Here is a 19,244-nt window from a genome sequence, read left to right as displayed (position 1 = left end):
GGAAAACAATTCGCGCCCCCCCCCCCACACACACACACACCACTCTCAACCACAATTATAAATAACATTTTTGTTGCAAAAAGAACCTCGATGCGCACAATGGGCAAGGGAAGCGCCACTGCCAACTACTGGAGTGGATGTGCAATTACACTTCATTGTAGGACGGTAGAAAAAAAAATAACGCATGTTCCCCAGGTTAACCCACGCCCCCCTCAGCTTTGCGCCCCCCTCCAGGGAGGCCCATCCCACCATTTGAGAAGCACTGTCCTAGTCCGTCCATTTTAAAAAAAATAATCCTCATCCTTCATCCCCAAACTGCGTGCCTATCTATGTCAAATGAACAAGTCTGCCCAAATCACTAATAAGAAGACAGGAATCCTTACAACACAACAGAGAGAAGTTTAATTCGAACAGCATTCACAAAAGAAAAGCAACCATGATGATGCGTCGTCATCACCACATAATACAGCGAAAAAGCTCTGCACCATGTTCAAGTGCTCAAATAAATGGATAGCAAGGTAAGGTTTGACGAGAACAAAAAAATGAATCTCCCAGCTCCCAACAAAATTTGCAGCCACAAATCATCCTGGGAAGTTTCTTAATGACCCAGCGACACTAAGAAAAGGGCGTAAAAAGTCATCACAGCTGGACTTGAAATGCTTTCCGATACAAAGAATGGCATCATGTTTCCACTTAACAGAAGCAATTGGATGCAGCTCACTCAAGCAAATGCAATGTTTCTTGCTTCATGGATTTTGTTCTGTTCATTTTGGCAGAAAACTCAAATTGACACTTTTCTTCATTCGAGTCCACCCCCGAATGTCTTCTTTGAAACCAAATTGGACAGTATGTTCAAATATTCGCATGCCACTATTTTCCATGACTTCTGATTTAAAATGAATCTGTTCTTGTCATACAGTAACATCCATTTACTGTACATAGGAACAGAAACGCAGTTGGCAATATGAAAAAAAAAAAACAAAAACGGAAGTGATTCTCCATTGAAACTGAAGCTACCACGTGACAAAAAAGGGAGTTCAACACCCGTTCATGTTTTGGATGCAAGCTGTGCAAGTTCATTATTCAACATGGAAAAATGGTGACCTTTCCGACATGCGTCGCTTGGCGCCGTTCACTATGTACAAGACGCCGCCAGCAGGAGAGGGGGAGTCCACTCAGTCTTCTTAGCATTACAAAAATAAACATCTCCTCTGGTAGCAAAATAGATGACAATCTGGAACTCTCGTCGTCTCTCCGCGGTGCCGGCGGGAACAGTGCAGGAGGGAAAAAAAAAAATGGTACGAGACCCAAACATTGATTGTCGGTAGATGGGACTAAATGTAGAAATGGGTTTGAAATCCTTGTTCACTCGCCGTACCGACATTTCTTGCCATCTTTTCGGGGACGGAGAATGAACCCTAAAATTGTGACACACGGGCATCTACAAACGCTGAGTTCTGCCAGTTGGAACGCTGCCGGGACCAAGTCGGCACAAATGTTCACCCAGTGGCCTCCGGGCGGGATTCCGTAGTAGGACAGGAAGTGAGCGGATCAGTTCCTGGAATATTCCGAGGGAAGGTTGACAAAGCGGACAACCAGAGGTGGGAGGAAGTCACGTGTGCAAGTCCCAAGTTGCCATGGCCAAAAAAAAAAAACAAGTCGTGTCAAATGGTTGCTAAATTTCAAGCAAGTTATGAGTTGGGTTGAGCGAGTCAAGTCGGACAGTCTCCCTTTTGTTTATTACTTTTTTTTCTCCATCAAACTTAGAAGTGACGGGACATATTCCTTGAATCATTACATGTCAACGGGTAAGACTTGTCAAGTCTTCTAGTCAAAGTTCCAAGTCGAGTCTCGTGGGTTTTAGCCAAGCCAGAATTGGTAACTTTCAGTCTGACTTGACTCGTGACTGGAGTGAGACTCGGTCTTTTCCTCGTCAGTGGTTTCGGGTCTCTTTAGATTCAGAAAGTCCAGTGTGAATACGGAGAAGTCGGGGAGTGGAGATTTGGGACACCGGGCACGATTGGGGAAGACGCTGACAAGAGTCAACCGTTTCCATCCCGGAAGAGGAAGACGCCGACCCGAGCCGACGGAGTCTTTGAGGAAACCCGGCGTGGTTGAAGTGCTGATTGGGATCGGACAAAACTCAAAAGGAGGTCCTCTTTCATGTCGCTTGTTATGATTTTGGATTTTTTTTTTTTTCTTTGAATTTGTTTACATTTTTTTTCAGGACTTCTCCCCCATTTGAGACGCATCAACGGATCCCTCCTCGTCCGACAGACCCGTTTCCACGGCGATCACCAGCGACGCCACAGAGATGCTGCTCGCCATCGGCTGGAGCTCACCTGCAACATGCGAGACGGACACGCGGGGACCAACATCAAGTAAAAGATCCTGCCACATTTCCATGGGAAGTTAAGATGATAAATCTGGTGAATTTTTTACAGTGGTGCCTTCAGATACGAGTTTCATTCGTTCCGTGGCACTGCTAGGAATTCAACAAACATTTGGATATTAAATCATCTTTCTCCAATGAAATGAATGGAAATGCTGTTAATCCGTTCCAATCACCCACCAAATTTTTTTTAGAGCAACTCTTTAATCTTGTACCTTTATAAAAACTGAGTAATAACAATTTAATAAACCATTCAAATAGCACATCATGATTTAAATTCCTTGCGCTGCTCTCTGGTGTGACTACCAGAATTAGTACTGTCTAATACAGGCATGCAGATAGAAAGAAAAGACGACTTCTACTACTACATCTGTAAGTGACTCTGCAAGCTTCAGTAATCTTAGTTACAGAAGAATGATTCCCATGAAAGTTTCCATCTCGCGATTGAGGTCGGCTCACCGGTGTGTGTGTCAGTGGTGGCTGTCAAGGGACTGTCCATCAGCGTGTCGGGCGGGTCCTGGTAGTCCTGCGGGAGTCCCATACGTCTCACCCCCGGGTCCAGAACCACTGAGGATCCTCCCTCGCTTAGCGTGCCGTCGCCAGCCGCCCCGGAAACCACGGCCTCCAGCGCCAGGGGCCCCACCCCGCCGCCCAGAGCCAGGTCGTAGTCCAGCGGCAGTTCGTCCAGGCAGTCGGCGTTCAACTGGATACGAGGGGGACAGAACAGACATGATGCCCACGTGAAAGCCGATGAGGCCCTCCCCGTGTTCGCGTCTGTACTCACAGCGATGCCCAGTGCCTTCAGGATGTTCATCTTGCACATGGGGCACGTGCGATGGTCCAACAGCCAAGGGTCCACGCAGCTCTTGTGGAACAAATGTCTCCAAGGGAAGACACAAGTGCAGTCAGATTTTTTTTTTTTTACCGCTAACCTTCCAGGTAAATTTTGGAAATTTTACACGGAAATTAAATGGAAAAGTTTACATTAAAACTAAATACAGCTACAGGGGGGGTGGCTCAATAGGAAATAACGCGAGGGGTAATATACCTGCATGGCAGGATCCGGACCACGTCATTGGCCTTGTAACCTTCGATGCACACGGCGCAGTTGTCAAAGTCGCCCTCCGTCTCCTGGTCACCCTTCCTGATGGTGCGCACCTGCAACTTGCCGATGGCCTTCTTGGCTGCGTCACCGAGGCGGCGCTGGAGAGGAAGACGGTGAGTTGGGCTTATTTCACTTTGCAATTAAAAGCATGTCTGGGAATCACTGACTGAATTAAATGTATTGCTTTGGCACACTTTTGTAGCATAGTTGGGTGATTATATGTCTTTTCAGATCCGTTGGCATTGATCTATTTTTAAGAGGACTTTCAAGTGACATGAGTAAAAATGAGATCAAATTCCCTCTACGGCGATGAGCGAGCGATTCCCAACACAGTCGTCGTGTGGCCGTCCCGTTTGTACCTGATTGCGGTCTCGCGCGTTGGCGTATCGGAACCGTTGGATGTAGTAGAAGACGAGCCAGGCCAGCGAGATGATCATCAGCACGATGAAGGAGATGGACACAAAGACCACCGAGGTCCTGCTCACGTACTTCTGCAAGTTCCTGGTCCCGATGGTGATGGTCAGGGTGACTGTCACGTTACGCTCCAGCAGCGACACCACCTCGCGACCTTTTGGCTCCGGGATCATGATGGCCACGACATCGCCTGTGCCTGTGAAGGGAGGAAAACGCTCAGTTGTGGAATACGTTGCTTGAGGACAAGACCTGACACCTTCCACAAGCAATATTCTTTTCTTTTTTAAGATGCTTGTTAGAGTGCTTTATCATCTGCAAACAGTTCGACTAGCGGTGCCTGTTTTTCAACACACCATCTGTAGTCACTTTCCAGGAACTGAACACCTCACTGTGCTGCGTGAAAAGTTTGGGATTTCAGGTGAAATTTCAGGATGAACCAAAACTGCGATACATAACCTCAGTTGCAAAATGCTAATGTTATGCTCAGACGCTCACCTCCTGTTTGAGGGACTGTGGATGAATTGTGGGGTGTGACCTTGATCTGATGATGGTCAAATTATATTCCCCTGTTCATCCTGAGATTTCACCCCAAATCGTTTATGACTATACAAGTACGAAGGAGAAAGGAACGTAGAGGAAGACGCACCCGGATGAGGCATAGTGATGGTGTCGTTGGCGTTGGTCGAGCCCACGTTGAATATGACCACGGCCGAGGCGTTGCGTTCGGCGGCGTGCCGAATCTTGTCCTTGTACGTGCAGTTGCCGCGGGCAATCAGAGCCACCCAGGCACCGGCGTGGACCGGTGGCAAGAACGGGGTGGCGGGGTCGCAGGCCTGGCGATCGTGTGGGGCGGCGGGCAGGACTACCACCCCCTTGGCGTCCCGCTTGGGCGAATGTTCCCCGTAGCGGCCACATTCGGTCTTATCGGTGCGCAGCGCCTTGGTGGCGGGCTCCACGTAGGTGATGTTAACGAAGGCCGTGTACCACTCCTCCCGCTCGGCCACGGTGAAGTCGAGGCACAGCAGGTGGACGAAGCAGAAAGACAGCAGCCACGTCGAGAGGGCCAGGCTGCGGCAGGCCGCCGCAACGGAGCACGGAGCCATGACCGGACGGAGCTAGGGTCCTAGTCCGCCATGGGAGCCGGCACGGAAGCGGTGCACGTCTGGAGGTCCGTCCGTTTGTCGCTCTGTCTTCCTGTGCACAGATCCCCCGCGGCAGGCTACGTTAACAACAGGCGCCCGCTAGCCGCCTCCATCTGCAGCCGACAAAAACATCCGCGCGAGGTTTGGGGGGGAACGCAAACGTAGCGTCGGCGGCGGCGGGTCAAAGAGCAAAATCAAAAGACGACACCGGCCGTGAATCGACGATCAGGCGATGGCCATTCGGTATTCCCGTTAAATTGTAGACGCCATTTAAGATGCATTGTTTTGACTGGGCCCCAACCTACGGGCGTCAAGCTAGCACCTCGCGGTTAGCGAGGAAGACTACGTTCGGTGGTGGATTGTCAAAACAAAAGTATTGAGAAGATCCGAAAAGCTTCTAATTATTGACCGCGGCGTTGTAGCCGTTGCATTGATTATGTTTTATACTAAAAAAGCTCGTGTTCATCGCTCGTTTTACTTTAATTCGATTGTTCAACCAAAAAAGAAAGCCAAATTAGATTTTATTTTGAAGTAGAAATCTTTTAACATCCGCTTTGTGCCATTCTTACTCGATTTCTAGTCGCCGTTGGTGCAGTATTATTTAGCTACGCCACCGAGCGGTCTGATATGTGAAATGTTTGACCCGGTGTCAGGCTCTTGCCTTACAAAGGTAAGTCTGGACATTCTGAAGTGACTACGGTTTTGGGTCTTTTGGGTTTGTTGATTATTCCCCTCACATTTTTCTTGCCATATTTATAGCCGGTTTCTCATACACTTCACTAACTGCCCTTGATAAGAACATCAGATTAATATAAAATATTTTTAATGAGTTTACCTTGGAAAGCATCCCATAAAGATGGTACATTTTGGATATAGTTAATTGGGTTGCAGGTTATGTCAAGAAGCAGTCGGACTTCTGTAGACACGGTCAGTACGTTAAGCCGGAGCTGCCCTCTGCTCCTCTGCACAATTTTGGGAAAGCAAACATCCTGCTTTTTTTTTTTTTTGCCCCTCATTTTGCCGCCCCCGCCATACTCCACATTTTTAGGAGAAAGTGGTTTGTTTGTTCAGAGTGTGATGATTAACCAACAAACAGGACGACTGAGGGCGCATGCCTGCATGCACACATTTAAGACTAGTTTTTGTCAATATGGGAAACTAAAGACCTGTACAATCATTTTGTCAGCCATGGAACAAAAGGAAAAGGTGGAAGGTCACCTCAATATAAGAGTCGCGCCGTGATGGTAAGAACGTGGAACATTTCATTCCTGAAAGCAAAATAATGAATTTGACATGATTATATGAATTCTTTTTGCGACTACCTATGACCACTTAATTATTTAACTTTTATTTTGGAGAGTCAGAGCCGCCTCTGTGGGCTTGACATTTGTTTCCTCCTCAGAAAAGTGCTGATGTGTGTCCTCACAGTGTGCTTGTGTGACCAGCAGAAGCGAGTACGATGGAAAAAAGCAGACGACACAGCAGACTTGGTATGCAAAAAAAAAATATTTTTTTAATATTGTAGCCAGTCTTGTCAATCAAACACAGTATTCACTAATGCCCTTTTAATAGTTGTTGATTTTTTAATTTTTTATTTTTTTTAGTCGGAGGGCTATGCCACAATTTGAACAATTTTGAACATATTCCTTTCTTTCCTCTCCATGTCTCCTTCAGGTGCTGCTTTCTCAAGAGATGCCACCAGTCTGAACGGAACATCTGATGAAAACCTTCCAACAGGTCACTTCTTTTTTTTTTTTGCATAGGCTATATGCCATATTGCATGCGTTTGTCGAAAGCTCGTGAAAAGAGAACTATGACGTGTAAAAGCCTAAATGACCCCAGTAGTCGACATGTCATGTGAGTCCATTTCAAGCAGTTTATGCATTCACCCTCGGAAGTCACTGATTAATCCTGAAGTCTGTATAAAACTGCAGTTAGAACATACAACTCAACTGTTTATTTCCCACAATTGACAATGAGACAAAAGTAGTGCGCTGTTTAGTTACTACACTTCTCAAAATAAACATCTGCCACCGATGTGAAGGCATTCGCGAATATTTAGATGCCGATCCCTGACTTTTCGTGCACTTTGTGCTCAGCTCTGCCCGTGCGCCTGAATGTGGTCATGGGCCTTGAGCGTCTTCCTGCACACGAGGAGGCGCAGGAAATGCTGCGGGGGAAACTGCGCATTCAGCAGGCCGACAGCACTGAGCTCAGCGCTCTCATTGAGGTATGTTGCAAAAAAACACTCTTGGAAGCTTCGCATTCAGATTCTGGAGGTAGTTAGCGGGGGGGAAAAGTAAGAGATGATCAAAGTTTCCACATTCTGTACTTAAGCAGAAGTACAGAGACTTGTGGAAGTACTTAACTCATTCGCTGCCATTGACGGCTAAAGACGTCAAAGATCCTTTTTTTTTTTTTTTTTTTTTTTTTTTACTTGGCTGGTAGTGAATGAGTTAATCAACTCATTAAGTCAATCGACCAAAAAAATGAATCTAAAAAGGAATACTGTTTCATATAGGAGTTGTCTGCTCACCTGCTCGCCATTGACAGTGAAGAGCAACTGATTTTTGTCACGTTCAAAGCTTTCGAGGAAGTGTGGAAGTTCACCACATATTACACGCAAGGTAATTTGGGACATCTCGCTCCAGCCTTTATCATCCAAAATGTTTCTCATGCGGCTCTCGTATGATATTTACAATAGGTCAGCTCGGTCATTGCATGGAGCATCTGTTGTTTGACCAGAACTTGTGGCTCCTTTCCTTGGAAAACAATCTTGGAATTGAAGTTTCCGCTCCGGTGGACAAGCTTCATGCTCTCTACACATGTGTCCTCATGCAAGAAGGTATTTCGAGGCGCAAACAGGATGATAGTCATAAACATATACTAGAAAATAATGTGAAAAGGAACTTGTTGGTTGTCCGCTGCTCACAAATAATTGGTTATGTACCTAAGAAGGCTAATGAAGCTTTAAATGTATCGTAAACATTATTGATGGTATATACATGTCACTGCATTTAAAATTTAGAGGTATGGTGACAAATGACATTTTCTAAAAAATATGCAAATAAAAAGACTCAAGTCATGAGTTTCAAGTTGGACTAAAGTCACATTAAGTGAAGTGGATTTATTCATAAATTTAATCTGAAAGTCCTAAAAATTGGTGACTCAAGTCTGTCCTGAGTCAAATCGTGTGACTCAAGTCCGCTCGTAGTGACGTTTGATTGAAAATGTTGGCGTCAAGAGTGCTGTTATCTATGTTGCCAGCGTCACTGTTTGCTCGCTGCACCGCCAGCCAGATGTTTGACAGTTGCACCTCTGGAGCTGACCTGTACCTGGAGCAGGGCGACATCGCACTTTTTGAGCCTCCCTTCCTGGACTCGGGCTGGACTGTCCTTTGCCTGGCCGATGGGGCCCGAGGCACCGCGGCCAAACCTGCACTGGAGCCCGTGATACCTTTTCATCAGTGAGTCAAAACATTAGGAACACTTCATACAGGGAAGCCCTGTTTAATGTTGGGAGATACCGGGTTCCAGATCTGATTCCACTGCTGATAGGTGTAAAAATGTGATAAAGAGACCTTCTGGGAAATATTTTAAATTAGTTTATTTGTCCTTCACAGTTGAATTTTACTGTAAAACCAACAAAAACAAAAAAGTATTAAACGCTGAACACAAAATTGTTCAAAGTCCACTTTGAATGCAAAATGCCATAGATGGGCTAACGGATTATCATGAGCATCAATATAATTCTTAACATTAGAACAACTGCTACTTTAACACACATCTGCATCACATACAGCAAAAAAGAAAAAAAAAAAGAATCGCTGGAATGTCCAACTAAACCACCACCTTGCAATGGTGACCAAAGTAGCCATTGTCTTTCTTGTGATGTGTCCGCAGGTGGTTTCTCAAGTCTTGTGCAGAGAACATTTTGGTGGGTGATGGCAAACCTGTCCATGACTTCCCTCTGGAATTTGGTGAGAAGGCAATTTGCATTTTTGCAGCATTTCCCAACTTTTATTGAGCCAAGGCACAGTCAAGTGGTGCTTTGAGATATGAGTGACTCCACTTAAAGGGGAAGTCAACCCAAATCATTTCTTAACAAGAATATGTTCAATGCGGCCCCACTCGTCAAAACACAGCAGTCTGATAAAAATTGTCTTCGTGGAATATGAGTTAAGCGGCAAAATCCACATGTTTTTTGACATCTCAGGGGGCAGCCATTTTACCACTTTCTGTGCACTGAAAATGATATCACAGTTGGTCAGGGCTCAGATAACGACCAATCGTGGCTCAGATTAAGAAAACAGGTCAACAACTTTGATGTCATTTTCAATCGACAGGAAGTGACAAAATGGCCACCCCCTGAAGTGGGTTAATCCAAATCAAATGTTGAGCCTAATGAAGGCATATAGAATATATTTTTATTATATATATGTATATAATTTATTACATGTCGCCAGCATAGATAGTTGGTTTAAGTAACTGGTGATTTTCAGATCATTTAAGTGAAACTGGATAATTTCTCATGGCACACTGGTTGGGAATCGCCGTAATATTGCCACCAAAATACATACAGGCGATATCCGGTTGAATTGTTTTTCTAATCTCATCATCTGGCTTTATTCAGCCACAGGCACATGCTTGGCCACCGTGCATTATGACGCAGAAGGTCCGGACGAGCTGAGCGTGTCCCCGGATGATCCAATCGTCATCGTGGGACGGCTTGTGTCCTGTCACGGCTGGTTTCTGGGCATGAAGGAGGAAACGGGAGAAGCGGGTCTGGTGCGGACGAGCCAAGTGAAACCGTCGGGTGACACCCACGAGTGAGTGAGCGGGAAAGCGGAACATGCAAAATCGGCTTTTAAAAGCAATGACGTGTCGTTTGTCGTCTTATCGTGCATCCAGATCGGTAAACGCTCTTTTAGACGGAGAACGAGTCGACTTTTTTGGTCTGCGGGAAGACGGCGTCATTGAGGAAACGGCCGCCTTACTCAAGAGCACGTCTCAAAGTGATATCGGCCGAAACTACAAACTAGGTCAAATTTTTAGTTGCCTATAAATTTATTTGGAATGTAAAAGTTATGAATCAAAATGTTAAAATTTGCGAACAAGTACTGCAGCGCCGTAGTCCAAAAAATGTAAAGGTACAAATGTATGCTATTTATCGTTCATTCGCAGATGTGTTCAGTTACCGAGACTCCAAGACGAATCAATCGAGTAAGTCCTTCTCCGCTGGTCCCGAGCAGCAGGCATGAAGCACATTCCGGTCTCAGCGTCTTCTTATTTTTCTTTTTTCCGAAGGCCCTTCGTCTCCAGTTGAGCCCGACTTCAAAGATCTGTCGCAGCTTCTCGACCGACAGAAGCATTTACCCCCCGAGTGTGTTTTTCCGAGAATCCAAGAGGTTGTGACGGATCCACTTGAACTCGCGAGAGCTCCTCGTTTCACTATTCAGCCCGCTGAAGGAAGACAACGCTCCGAGAACATCGCTTTGCTCCTGTCCTTTCTGGAAGATCGGGAATCCAAAGAGGAATTCCGAGCCCTTTACATACTAAGCCCCGAACTCGTGTCGTCCTCCGTCTTCTCCGGCCACTCATGCTCGGATGAGTTGATTTCCTTTCTCTCTGTCGCCAGGGAAACCGCCCGGAAGAAACGGCTCTTGTGGTCCCAAACTCGTTTGTGCTTCCTGCTGGGCAAGTTCTGCGCCGCCAAGTCCAAATTCAGCCAGGCCCGCGTTTACTTTGAGGAGGCTCTCGGTGTTCCACGTGAAACCTTCGCAGACGTCCGGCTGCTGGCGAGCATTTATTCCAGCCTGGCCGCCGTTTATCTTTTACAAAAGAACACCAAGAGCTTCTTCAGCTCGTCCGAGCGACTGGCGGCCTTGTTAATGGGAACGCCGTACTGCTTGGAATGTGTGAAGGAAAGCTCGGTTCTAGAATACGCCCTCAAGAAGGCGGTTCTGTCTCAAAACGCCATGGCCGAAGCCCGAGCTTGCTATCTTCTGGCGATGCAGCACTGGACTCAGAAAGAGTTGCCAAAAGTTGTCCCTTACCTCGAGAGGCTCCTTGTACTTTGCGCCGGAGCTCAGGGAAAGTCGAGCGTCTCGCCCAGTGGAGGACTTTTAACCCTTGGGAGGCTGCACCGAGAAATGGGCCTTCGCCATCTCAGTATTTGCTCAGCCGGAAGAGCGTTGCTGCATCCCTCTGCGACGCTGAGCGACGGCCTAAGCAGCTTGCTCCTCGTCTCAGACGACACCGCGGACTGCGACTCGTTCCCAGCCCACATGGCTCCATATTTGCGTCGCTGTCTTTCTTTGACCGACGCTCAAGGAGCGTCAAGCGACGGACAACGTTTAGTTTCCAAGCACCTGTTGACCCTTTGTCTCTCGCAGCTCTTTTACCGGCACGGGATGCTCGGCCACGCCATCCGACTCATGCGCGCGCTAATTGACAGCGCACCTCCGCCCCCCAACATGACCGAGCAGAAGAGCGCCCTCATCTGGCTGGCATGGCTCCTTATCCAGGACGTTCAACCGAGCGCGGGGCTGCATGTCTTGGACTCGGTCTTGGCCTCCCTGCCGGAACACTGCACCACACCGCTGGAAGGTCTGTTTGGATCTCTTTCTCGTTTCTACGTTTGAGCAAATACGGGGGACTCGAGTCACATGACTTAAGTCACCAATTTTATGACTTGACTAAATCTTGTAAAAGACAGAACTTGACGATGACTTGGCGTTCATGAGACTCGACTTAGGTTGGACTTGAACTTCATGACTTAGTAAGTGTTAACTCCTTGATTGGCATCAAGGGCTGGTATTCAACATGCGGGGCGTGGCCCTCCGGTGCATGGGTGACTTTCGCCGAGCGGCCGAGAGCTATCACGCCGCTGTGGACATCTGCCAGGAGTACGAAGACGGGCCAAACTGGGCGGTAGCGCTTGCTAACCTTGGTATTTTATGTATTTATGAACACCTGATGATGGCATGAGTGGAATTTCCGTAAAAGACTTAGTGCTCCCTTCTCCTCCTCACTAAGGTCTACTGTGTCTCAAGGCTGGAGCTAAAGGACTAGCACAGAAGCACCTGATGGAGTCTGTGCAGCTCTTTTCTGCGCTGGACGGCGGGCACGAGGAGACCTTCATCGCCGTGCTGCTGCAGCTGGGACAACACTGCATGAAGGAGCGGCGGATAGATTATGGCAAAGGATGCTACGAGTGGGCTTTGCTGCTGGCGATCAAAGCCAAACTCTCAGACTGTAAATAAGATGAATTCGATTTGGAAGAGATTACGTTGCGATATCCAAAATGCTAGTTACCGAGTGACTGAGCATGTATGCAGACCACACCAGATCATCTCAATGTCCGTGTTTGCCAGGTCAGCTGACGGCGGTAAGACGTCTGTGCCACCTTTACGAATGGGACAGCCCGGACCGGGCGAGACGTATCATCTACAACCAGTACCAGGTCCGGTTGCTTCGTGGGACACCCGACCGAGAACGGGAGGGCGACACGTTGGAAGCCATTAGCCAGCTCTTCCTCTCGCTGGCCACACACAGGTGTCACATGACAGTTTAATTTGGTAATCTCGCTCGTAATGCACAGTTTTGCCAGTGGTGGGCGGTCAAGGCCTTCAAGTCCTTCTCTGCTGGCCTAACATAATCAAGAAATCATCATCATATTCTTCACATTGATGTCATATTATATCCTAGTGGTGTATTTTTAGGTGAGAGTTTTTATCCAATCAGAATTCAGCTAGCTCTTGTTGCCAGGCAGATTTCATATTACCAGTAGCAACACTATTTGTCCGAGGCCTTCAGATACAATCGTGCGGGTGTCTCTTCTGTGTGTGCGTTGGGTCTTATACAATTGATAGGAAGTTGCAATAGCCAATCAGATCACCAGTTGGTTACGCTGAAAGTGATGAACGCGTCTTTTGATTGGAACCTCACTCATGAGGGGGGCAGCGCTATGCGGACTCAACACACCTGAAAGTCTTAACTGGCGACCGCTTGAAAATCTTAAATATATTCTCGCTTTATTTAAACAACAATGGCCGAAGGAGGGAAAAGTGGGCATTTAATTGCAGATACACTTGCACAGCCATTTTCAAGACGGACCTTTCGAGAAAAGCTAGCTCGTCCAACACTCACCGAGTAGCCCGCCACTGAGCTTTGCTACTATGGCCTAGTAGAAGGTTCACAAAAGTCATTCTTCAACATCGTTGAATAAACTTACTTATAGTGGGGTTTTTTTTTCTCCACTATTGTACGACATAACCACATACTCGTTGAATAACTGTTCCTGGTGAAGCAAAACTGTGCCACTACGTTATTTGTGCGCAGCTAGTCAAGTGCAAGATGTTAACTTGTAGTATTCCTCCAATCGTTGTTTTTGTTGTGACCTAAAACGTGCGCTTGCTTAGGGCCTATCGCGCGGCTCTCGACCACACCAAGAGCAGTCTGGCTATTTTCATCGACCTGGGCTGCCGGGAGAAGGAAGCGTACGGATGGCTGCAGGCCGGCAAGATCTATCACCTCATCGGCCAGGTGGAACTGGTGGAACTTTATGTACAGGTGTGTGGATGCTTGGTTGATTTTATTTGGCCCAGTCAGATTTAAGTCTCCCCGTGTTGCAGGGTCAATCTAATCTGACAAATCATCGCAATCTGTAGAGAAGGCCATTGTCACGCCGGCTACTTTAACAATGAGGTCGTATGCTGAAATCACACTTGGTGGATGAGGACACACTTGTTGAAGTGCTTTGAGTACCTTAATTATTGAATTATTAATTTTTTGATGCACTAGCTGGCCCACAACAACGTCAGGATTTTTCTGCCCTCTGATTGGTTGGTCAGAGCCAAACGATAAGAGCTAGGTTTGACTAGTAAAACACGTCTGCACACAAAAAGTAAGTTTTTCTCATGTTAGGATTTAAAAATTGGTTCTACATTGCTGCGCATGATGTACATTGCACGGTTGCGTTCTGTTTTTATTTTCTAGTTTACGTCTCTTTAATTTTCAATTTTGGGTCTCGTGGTGGTCAGGCAGCTCAGGAGGTCGCTCTGAGCACAGGAGACACCAAGTTCATCTTGAAGCTTCTAGAAGCTGCTGGAGATATCTTCTTCAACAGCAGCCAGGACCGAGACAAAGCAATCGTCTACTACCGGGTACGCACCCCCGCAAAACTGTGTTTGGACATTCTCTCGTTCCTCCTGGCTCGAACTTACTGCTTCATGAGCAGGAACATTTCTCAGTGTGGAAAAGACATCTTAAAATCCTGATTGTCATTGTACAGGAATGCTTTTATTGCTTTGGCCTGAGCACAAACTAATGAAGGGTAGATCGGGTGTCGGCTTTGGTAACTTTGATCATTTGGTGTGTTGTGCGCTTGGCGCAGGATCGCGCTCTTCCCATCGCGGCCAGAACCGGCGATGTGTCCGGCAGGCTGAGGCTGTGCAACAAGTTGACAGAAGTCATGCTCAATCTCCAACTGTACGGGGAAGCTGTGGAGTTTGCTTACACCGCTCTGGACATCAGCATCACGCTGGGTAGGAAGTGACAAGTTTTTGCTCTTCTCTTCACAATCAAAGCGAGCCTGATTTGGCTTTTAATGACTCGACGCCAATTGGCGCCTTTTCCGTGCAGGTGAGCGCCTGAACGAGCGAGTGGCCTACCATCGTTTGGCTTCCTTGTACCATCATTTGGGTCAGTGTGAGCTGGCTGAACATTATTACCTGAAGACCTTAAGCCTCTGCCCGGCCCCTCTGCAGTTCGATGAGGAATCTCTCTACTACGCCAGGGTCTATCGCACCTTGGGGGACATCCTTTTCTACAATCTGAAGGTACGGGATATTTGGACACAAATCTTGTTTCATTTATTATCCATCCAGGATCCATGCCGCTTATCCTCACAAGGGTCGCGGGCATGCTGGAGCCTATCCCAGCTGTCTACGGGCAGTAGGTCAGACACACCCTGAATCAGTTGCCGGCCAATTGCAGGGCTCATAAAGATATAAATAAACACTCGCGCTCACAAATGCACTTAAGGCCAATTTAGAGCATTCAATCAACCTACCTTGCATGTTTTTGGAATGTGGAAAGAAACCGGAGTACCCACAAAAAAACCCTTGCAGACGCAGGGAGAACCGGAATTGAACTGTGAGGCGGACATGCTAACCAGTCGTCTGCCGTGCAGCTGCTTAATTCATTATACAGAATGTAAATGTAATCAGATCACGTTTTTTTAAAAAATATATTTTTCATGCAAAAATTGGTTCATTTAGTCATTGTAAATAATAAAATAAAAAATTGTTGCATGTACATGTAACATGTTTGTATTTATTTGGTGTGAGTATAAGAAAAATATTTTATTTTGATTGTATCAAAAATAGAACTTGATTAACTAGCTATTTAAAAGGCAAAATAATGTACATTTATGTATATTAGTCATTTATGATAAAAATTTTATTTTTTTATGTTTTATTTTATTTTTTTTTTGCCCTGGAGGAGAAAGGTTTGCCCAGCCCTCTGCTGGAAAAAGATGAGTCCCAAGTTCTGTACCTCTCCTCTCAGTCTAAGAAGATTGAACCCCACCCACCCAAAAAAAAAAAAAAAAAAAGAAATATATATATATATATATATATATATATATATATATATATATATATATATATAAATACTCTTATATAGTGTTCCTTTCCAAATATGCCTTTGTTCTCTCCAGGATCCTTTTGATGCGGCAGGCTATTACCACTTAGCGCTGGCCGCAGCCATGGATGTGGGAAACAAGAAGTGGCAGCTGGTGCTGTGCACCCGCCTCGCCACCCTCTATCACAACTTCCTCATGGACCGCCAGCTCTCGCTCTTTTTTTACAAGCGATCCCGAGGCCTCGCCGCAGAGCTCAACGTGAGGAGGGTGAACGCGGCAGCGGATCGCGCCTGTGTGGCAGTTTACTAGGTGGCGTCAGGGGACAGTAAGAAACTCGCATGATGTTCCTGCACACTACATAGTCAATTTTGTGGAGCATTTTACTTTGTTTTGTTTTTTTTGGTGCCAGCAAACAGAGTAAAATTTAAGAGTAAAATGTTCAGCATATAAATTACTCTGAGAATTTTACACTGAAAATTTTACTCTCAAATTATACTCAGTTTACTCGGACCAAATATAGACTTTTTAGAGTAACTTGTACTACACAAAATTTACTGTTAGCACCAAACGTCAACTATTACCTCACCGGTAACATGTAGATGTTGGACTAACGGGATTTTAATTCAATTAGAGATTTTATTTATGATTTTTGTTTCAGTAATTGTATTTTGTTTTATGTACAGCACTTAATTAGAGCTGTGGTTGTTGTGACTTAAAGTTTTGTTGAGCTGACATTAGCGTGCCCTCATGGCTCTACTTGTGTGCAGAAATGTCATACAGTAGTGGAAAAAAACAGTACTAGTAAGTAGCGACGGGAAAATGAAGCTTCAAGATGCTTCATGAAGCATCTCCTCTAGATGGCGCTTTCTTTTCAACATAAAATGACACCGACTTGCCATTTCTTAAACCCCTTTATTTAAACCAACAGTGCCATCTAGAGGAGTCAAAAAATACAACTGGTTCGTGAAACATCTTGAAGCTTCATTTTCCCATCACTACTAATATATAGGCATGTGCCCATGACTTTTTTTTGCACCCAAGTCACCTGATTTTGTCTTGAGTTTTTAAGTTGAAAATATTTTTTTTAAAGCTTGATCTTTTTCTACTGATTCTGATCAGCTGAAAAGGACGTGATCGGGACATCCCGAGTAGTAAGACGTAGTCGCTCGAGAAGTGCCCTGAATCTTCATACTGGAGTGGACAATGAGCTGACTAGTACATGGCCAATTCAGTGCATTAAAAAAAGAAGGCTGAGTGAAGTTGGGCACTTGTGTAGTGTTGAGTAATATCGGCGTTGAGCCACTGAGGGTCAGTGTAATCTTGTCTCATGGGAGGAATTTGGGCCTGCCAGGCTGCAGTATTGAAAATGTTCAACACACAAGGCATAAAATAAGCTAAAAGTTATTTGTAAGATGAATAAAGCCATATATGGAAAAAAGCAACGGGGTCATTTGCAAATGTGACAGATGCTCATGCTGAATGGCAAGCTAAAGATGTACAAAAAGACTTTTGAAAATGCAGAAGAAAAAAAAATTGCATTTGTTTTGAATCGGCGCTAAAAATATCAGTGTGACTGACCAATAGGATTGTGAGGCTGACATATTTGGAGCACTACTGTAAATTTAGCTGCCGCGTGCTTGCGTGTGTCCTTATGCGAGTTGAGATGTTGTCCACGGAGGGACATCCTTCCGTGTTGTACGTTGTTGGCCTTGCTGGAGGTTTTCGCTCCCAAGATTGCTTTTCTACTCACTCAAGGATTGATGAGTCTTTTAAATCCCTCCTTTATGCTATCTACTCATTCGATCTCCATCAGTGGGTCACAGAGAGAATTGTATATTCCTCTTGCCAAACATTGGATTAAATCAATTCCATCCCACTAAATATGAGGAGAAGTCACAAAAGGCGCGTCAGCAAGCACAGGCGGATGAGCCGCCCGGTTAGGAGGGAGGGAACGGCACTGCAGATCCGGACGGAGGTTGGAAGAAGGCAGCTAGAGATTGATGTTGTGCCCAGTCAGTGTTGCTGCAGTGGCAATTAGATAAGAGGTCTGGATCAGCAGTCGGCGCGCTCAGGCCGCAGTCAGCGCAAGGCTATTAGAGATTAGTCGCTGACATTTACATGGCCAGCAGATGCTGTGCATAGTTGCCATATGAAGAAAAACACACTTCACCTGGCTGGTGGTCAGATTTGCTTTTGGAGCTCCAGACATGTCACACAACAAATAGACACCTTTCCGACTCTGAGGAGGATGAACATTTGTCCAAGTTGGGAAAAAAAAGTCAAGACAGATAAGGAGGGCTGGGCGCCAATGGGGAAAAAAAAACATACTCGTCATTATTACTTTGATTGATGATGAAATCACGATTAATAAAAATGAAAGTCAACTAATCAAAAATAACATCATAGCCTCATGCACATTCATCCATACGCATTTATTGAAACCTTTATTTTTGACTACTTTATTCTTTTTGTCGAGTAAAAAAATGAACTTGTAAATACCATGTAAAATTCAAGCCTCTTGCATTTTCATTCTGCTGCAGCTGCACATTTGTAGTATTGCATCTTTGCACACATTCAAACTGTGAACTCTATCTCTTTAGCGTTTTTTTTAAATTTATTCTTATTTTGTTCTACTTTCATTTTTACAAAATTGTGGATTTAATGGGTTAATCTGGGAATTTTAAATCATATTTTGTGCCATAACGTGGAAGCGTTGTATGTGTCGTTACAGCAATAAAAAAATTCTTGAATTCTTCAAAACTCAACTTTAAGTCTAACTTGTAAGAACAATCAGAAAATACATAGCAAAACTAAAGTATGTTAAAATAATGAAAATTACAAAAAAATAAATAAATAAAAATAAATACCTGTGGTTCCTGCGGTGTGCGTATTGGCCTCTTGGGGGCAGTGCGGTGTCATGCATGCAGGGAATACATGTACTAAAATAAGTGTAGAAGAAGAAGGTTGCGCTTGCACTCTATAAGTATAACTCGTATTTCACAAATTTATTCAAATGTTTGGCTTTTAGTACTGTTAATAGATGTATTTATGTGTTGCTCAGGATTTGCTTGTGAATGTTTGTCATTTGAAAGAATATCAAGCCGAAAGCTGATGCTAATATTTCCTGTTAACATGTCAAGGGGATTTTACATTGACTTTAGCATTAAACAAAGCATGTCTTAAATTTAAATAAACAGTGTGTGTACGTTTTTATGTTGTGTGTTTGGTTTTACAGTAAGCGCCAACTGGGCTGTCATGAAACGGCTCAAAGCACACTCGGGGAGGGCATAATAACTTACATGCGACATGGTGCATTCAGGGCACTTTCACAATACATTATATTATATTACATTATATCGCAGCTATTATCCTGGGGAGGTGAAAAGTGTTTTTGGATTCATGGCCGATGAATGCCAGAAAGCAAAACGTGTACTGCACCAGATTCCCACTACAGTTGCCCGAGAGCGCACGTGTGCGTGCATGCGCGTGCATGTGTTTTAATGTACCCGAAGGAGAAGAGAGAGACGGGACAGGTCGACTTGAT

At 45.3% G+C, this 19,244-nt stretch overlaps 2 protein-coding genes across 2 annotated transcripts; one reads left to right on the top strand and one right to left on the bottom strand.

Moving 5' to 3' along the window:
* Nucleotides 1-376: 376 nt before the first annotated feature.
* rnf150b (ring finger protein 150b) lies at nt 377-5,375 on the bottom strand. Its single transcript, XM_088293372.1, has 6 exons — nt 4,558-5,375; nt 3,857-4,107; nt 3,441-3,595; nt 3,177-3,273; nt 2,852-3,095; nt 377-2,342 (listed from the first exon to the last, which is right to left on the bottom strand). The coding sequence occupies exons 1-6, from the start codon at nt 5,012-5,014 to the stop codon at nt 2,224-2,226; spliced, it is 1,323 nt and encodes a 440-aa protein (XP_088149498.1). The 5' UTR covers nt 5,015-5,375; the 3' UTR covers nt 377-2,223.
* Nucleotides 4,617-18,913, top strand: sh3tc1 (SH3 domain and tetratricopeptide repeats 1). The gene is made up of 20 exons (XM_088293373.1): nt 4,617-5,079; nt 6,482-6,543; nt 6,728-6,790; nt 7,153-7,283; nt 7,575-7,680; nt 7,758-7,898; nt 8,321-8,519; nt 8,956-9,032; nt 9,686-9,881; nt 9,964-10,094; nt 10,237-10,275; nt 10,360-11,661; nt 11,864-12,004; nt 12,091-12,309; nt 12,429-12,609; nt 13,476-13,626; nt 14,097-14,219; nt 14,450-14,600; nt 14,698-14,894; nt 15,776-18,913. Exons 2-20 carry the CDS (start codon nt 6,513-6,515, stop codon nt 16,007-16,009), a joined length of 3,813 nt encoding a protein of 1,270 aa, XP_088149499.1. The 5' UTR covers nt 4,617-5,079; nt 6,482-6,512; the 3' UTR covers nt 16,010-18,913.
* The last annotated feature ends 331 nt before the right edge of the window (nt 18,914-19,244 follow it).

Source organism: Idiotropiscis lumnitzeri, chromosome 4 (genome assembly GCF_059441095.1).
Source record: "Idiotropiscis lumnitzeri isolate Australia: NSW breed Sydney's pygmy pipehorse chromosome 4, RoL_Ilum_1.0, whole genome shotgun sequence".
NCBI lineage: Eukaryota > Metazoa > Chordata > Actinopteri > Syngnathiformes > Syngnathidae > Idiotropiscis > Idiotropiscis lumnitzeri.
The sequence above is the reverse complement of the archived record's forward strand: the minus strand, read 5'-3'. Positions and strand labels throughout refer to the sequence as shown.

What these genes read in the sequence shown, in the direction of transcription:
- sh3tc1 (XM_088293373.1), top strand. Translation starts at nt 6,513, where the DNA reads ATGGAAAAAAGCAGACGACACAGCAGACTTG. An exon ending in CTGCACCACACCGCTGGAAG is followed by an intron (nt 11,662 to 11,863) that starts GTCTGTTTGGAT and finishes ATTGGCATCAAG; the next exon opens with GGCTGGTATTCAACATGCGG. An exon ending in TGGTGGAACTTTATGTACAG is followed by an intron (nt 13,627 to 14,096) that starts GTGTGTGGATGC and finishes CGTGGTGGTCAG; the next exon opens with GCAGCTCAGGAGGTCGCTCT.
- rnf150b (XM_088293372.1), bottom strand. Translation starts at nt 5,014, where the DNA reads ATGGCTCCGTGCTCCGTTGCGGCGGCCTGCCGCAGCCTGGCCCTCTCG. An exon ending in ACGCGCGAGACCGCAATCAG is followed by an intron (nt 3,596 to 3,856) that starts GTACAAACGGGA and finishes CTTCCTCTCCAG; the next exon opens with CGCCGCCTCGGTGACGCAGC. An exon ending in GTCCGGATCCTGCCATGCAG is followed by an intron (nt 3,274 to 3,440) that starts GTATATTACCCC and finishes CTTCCCTTGGAG; the next exon opens with ACATTTGTTCCACAAGAGCT.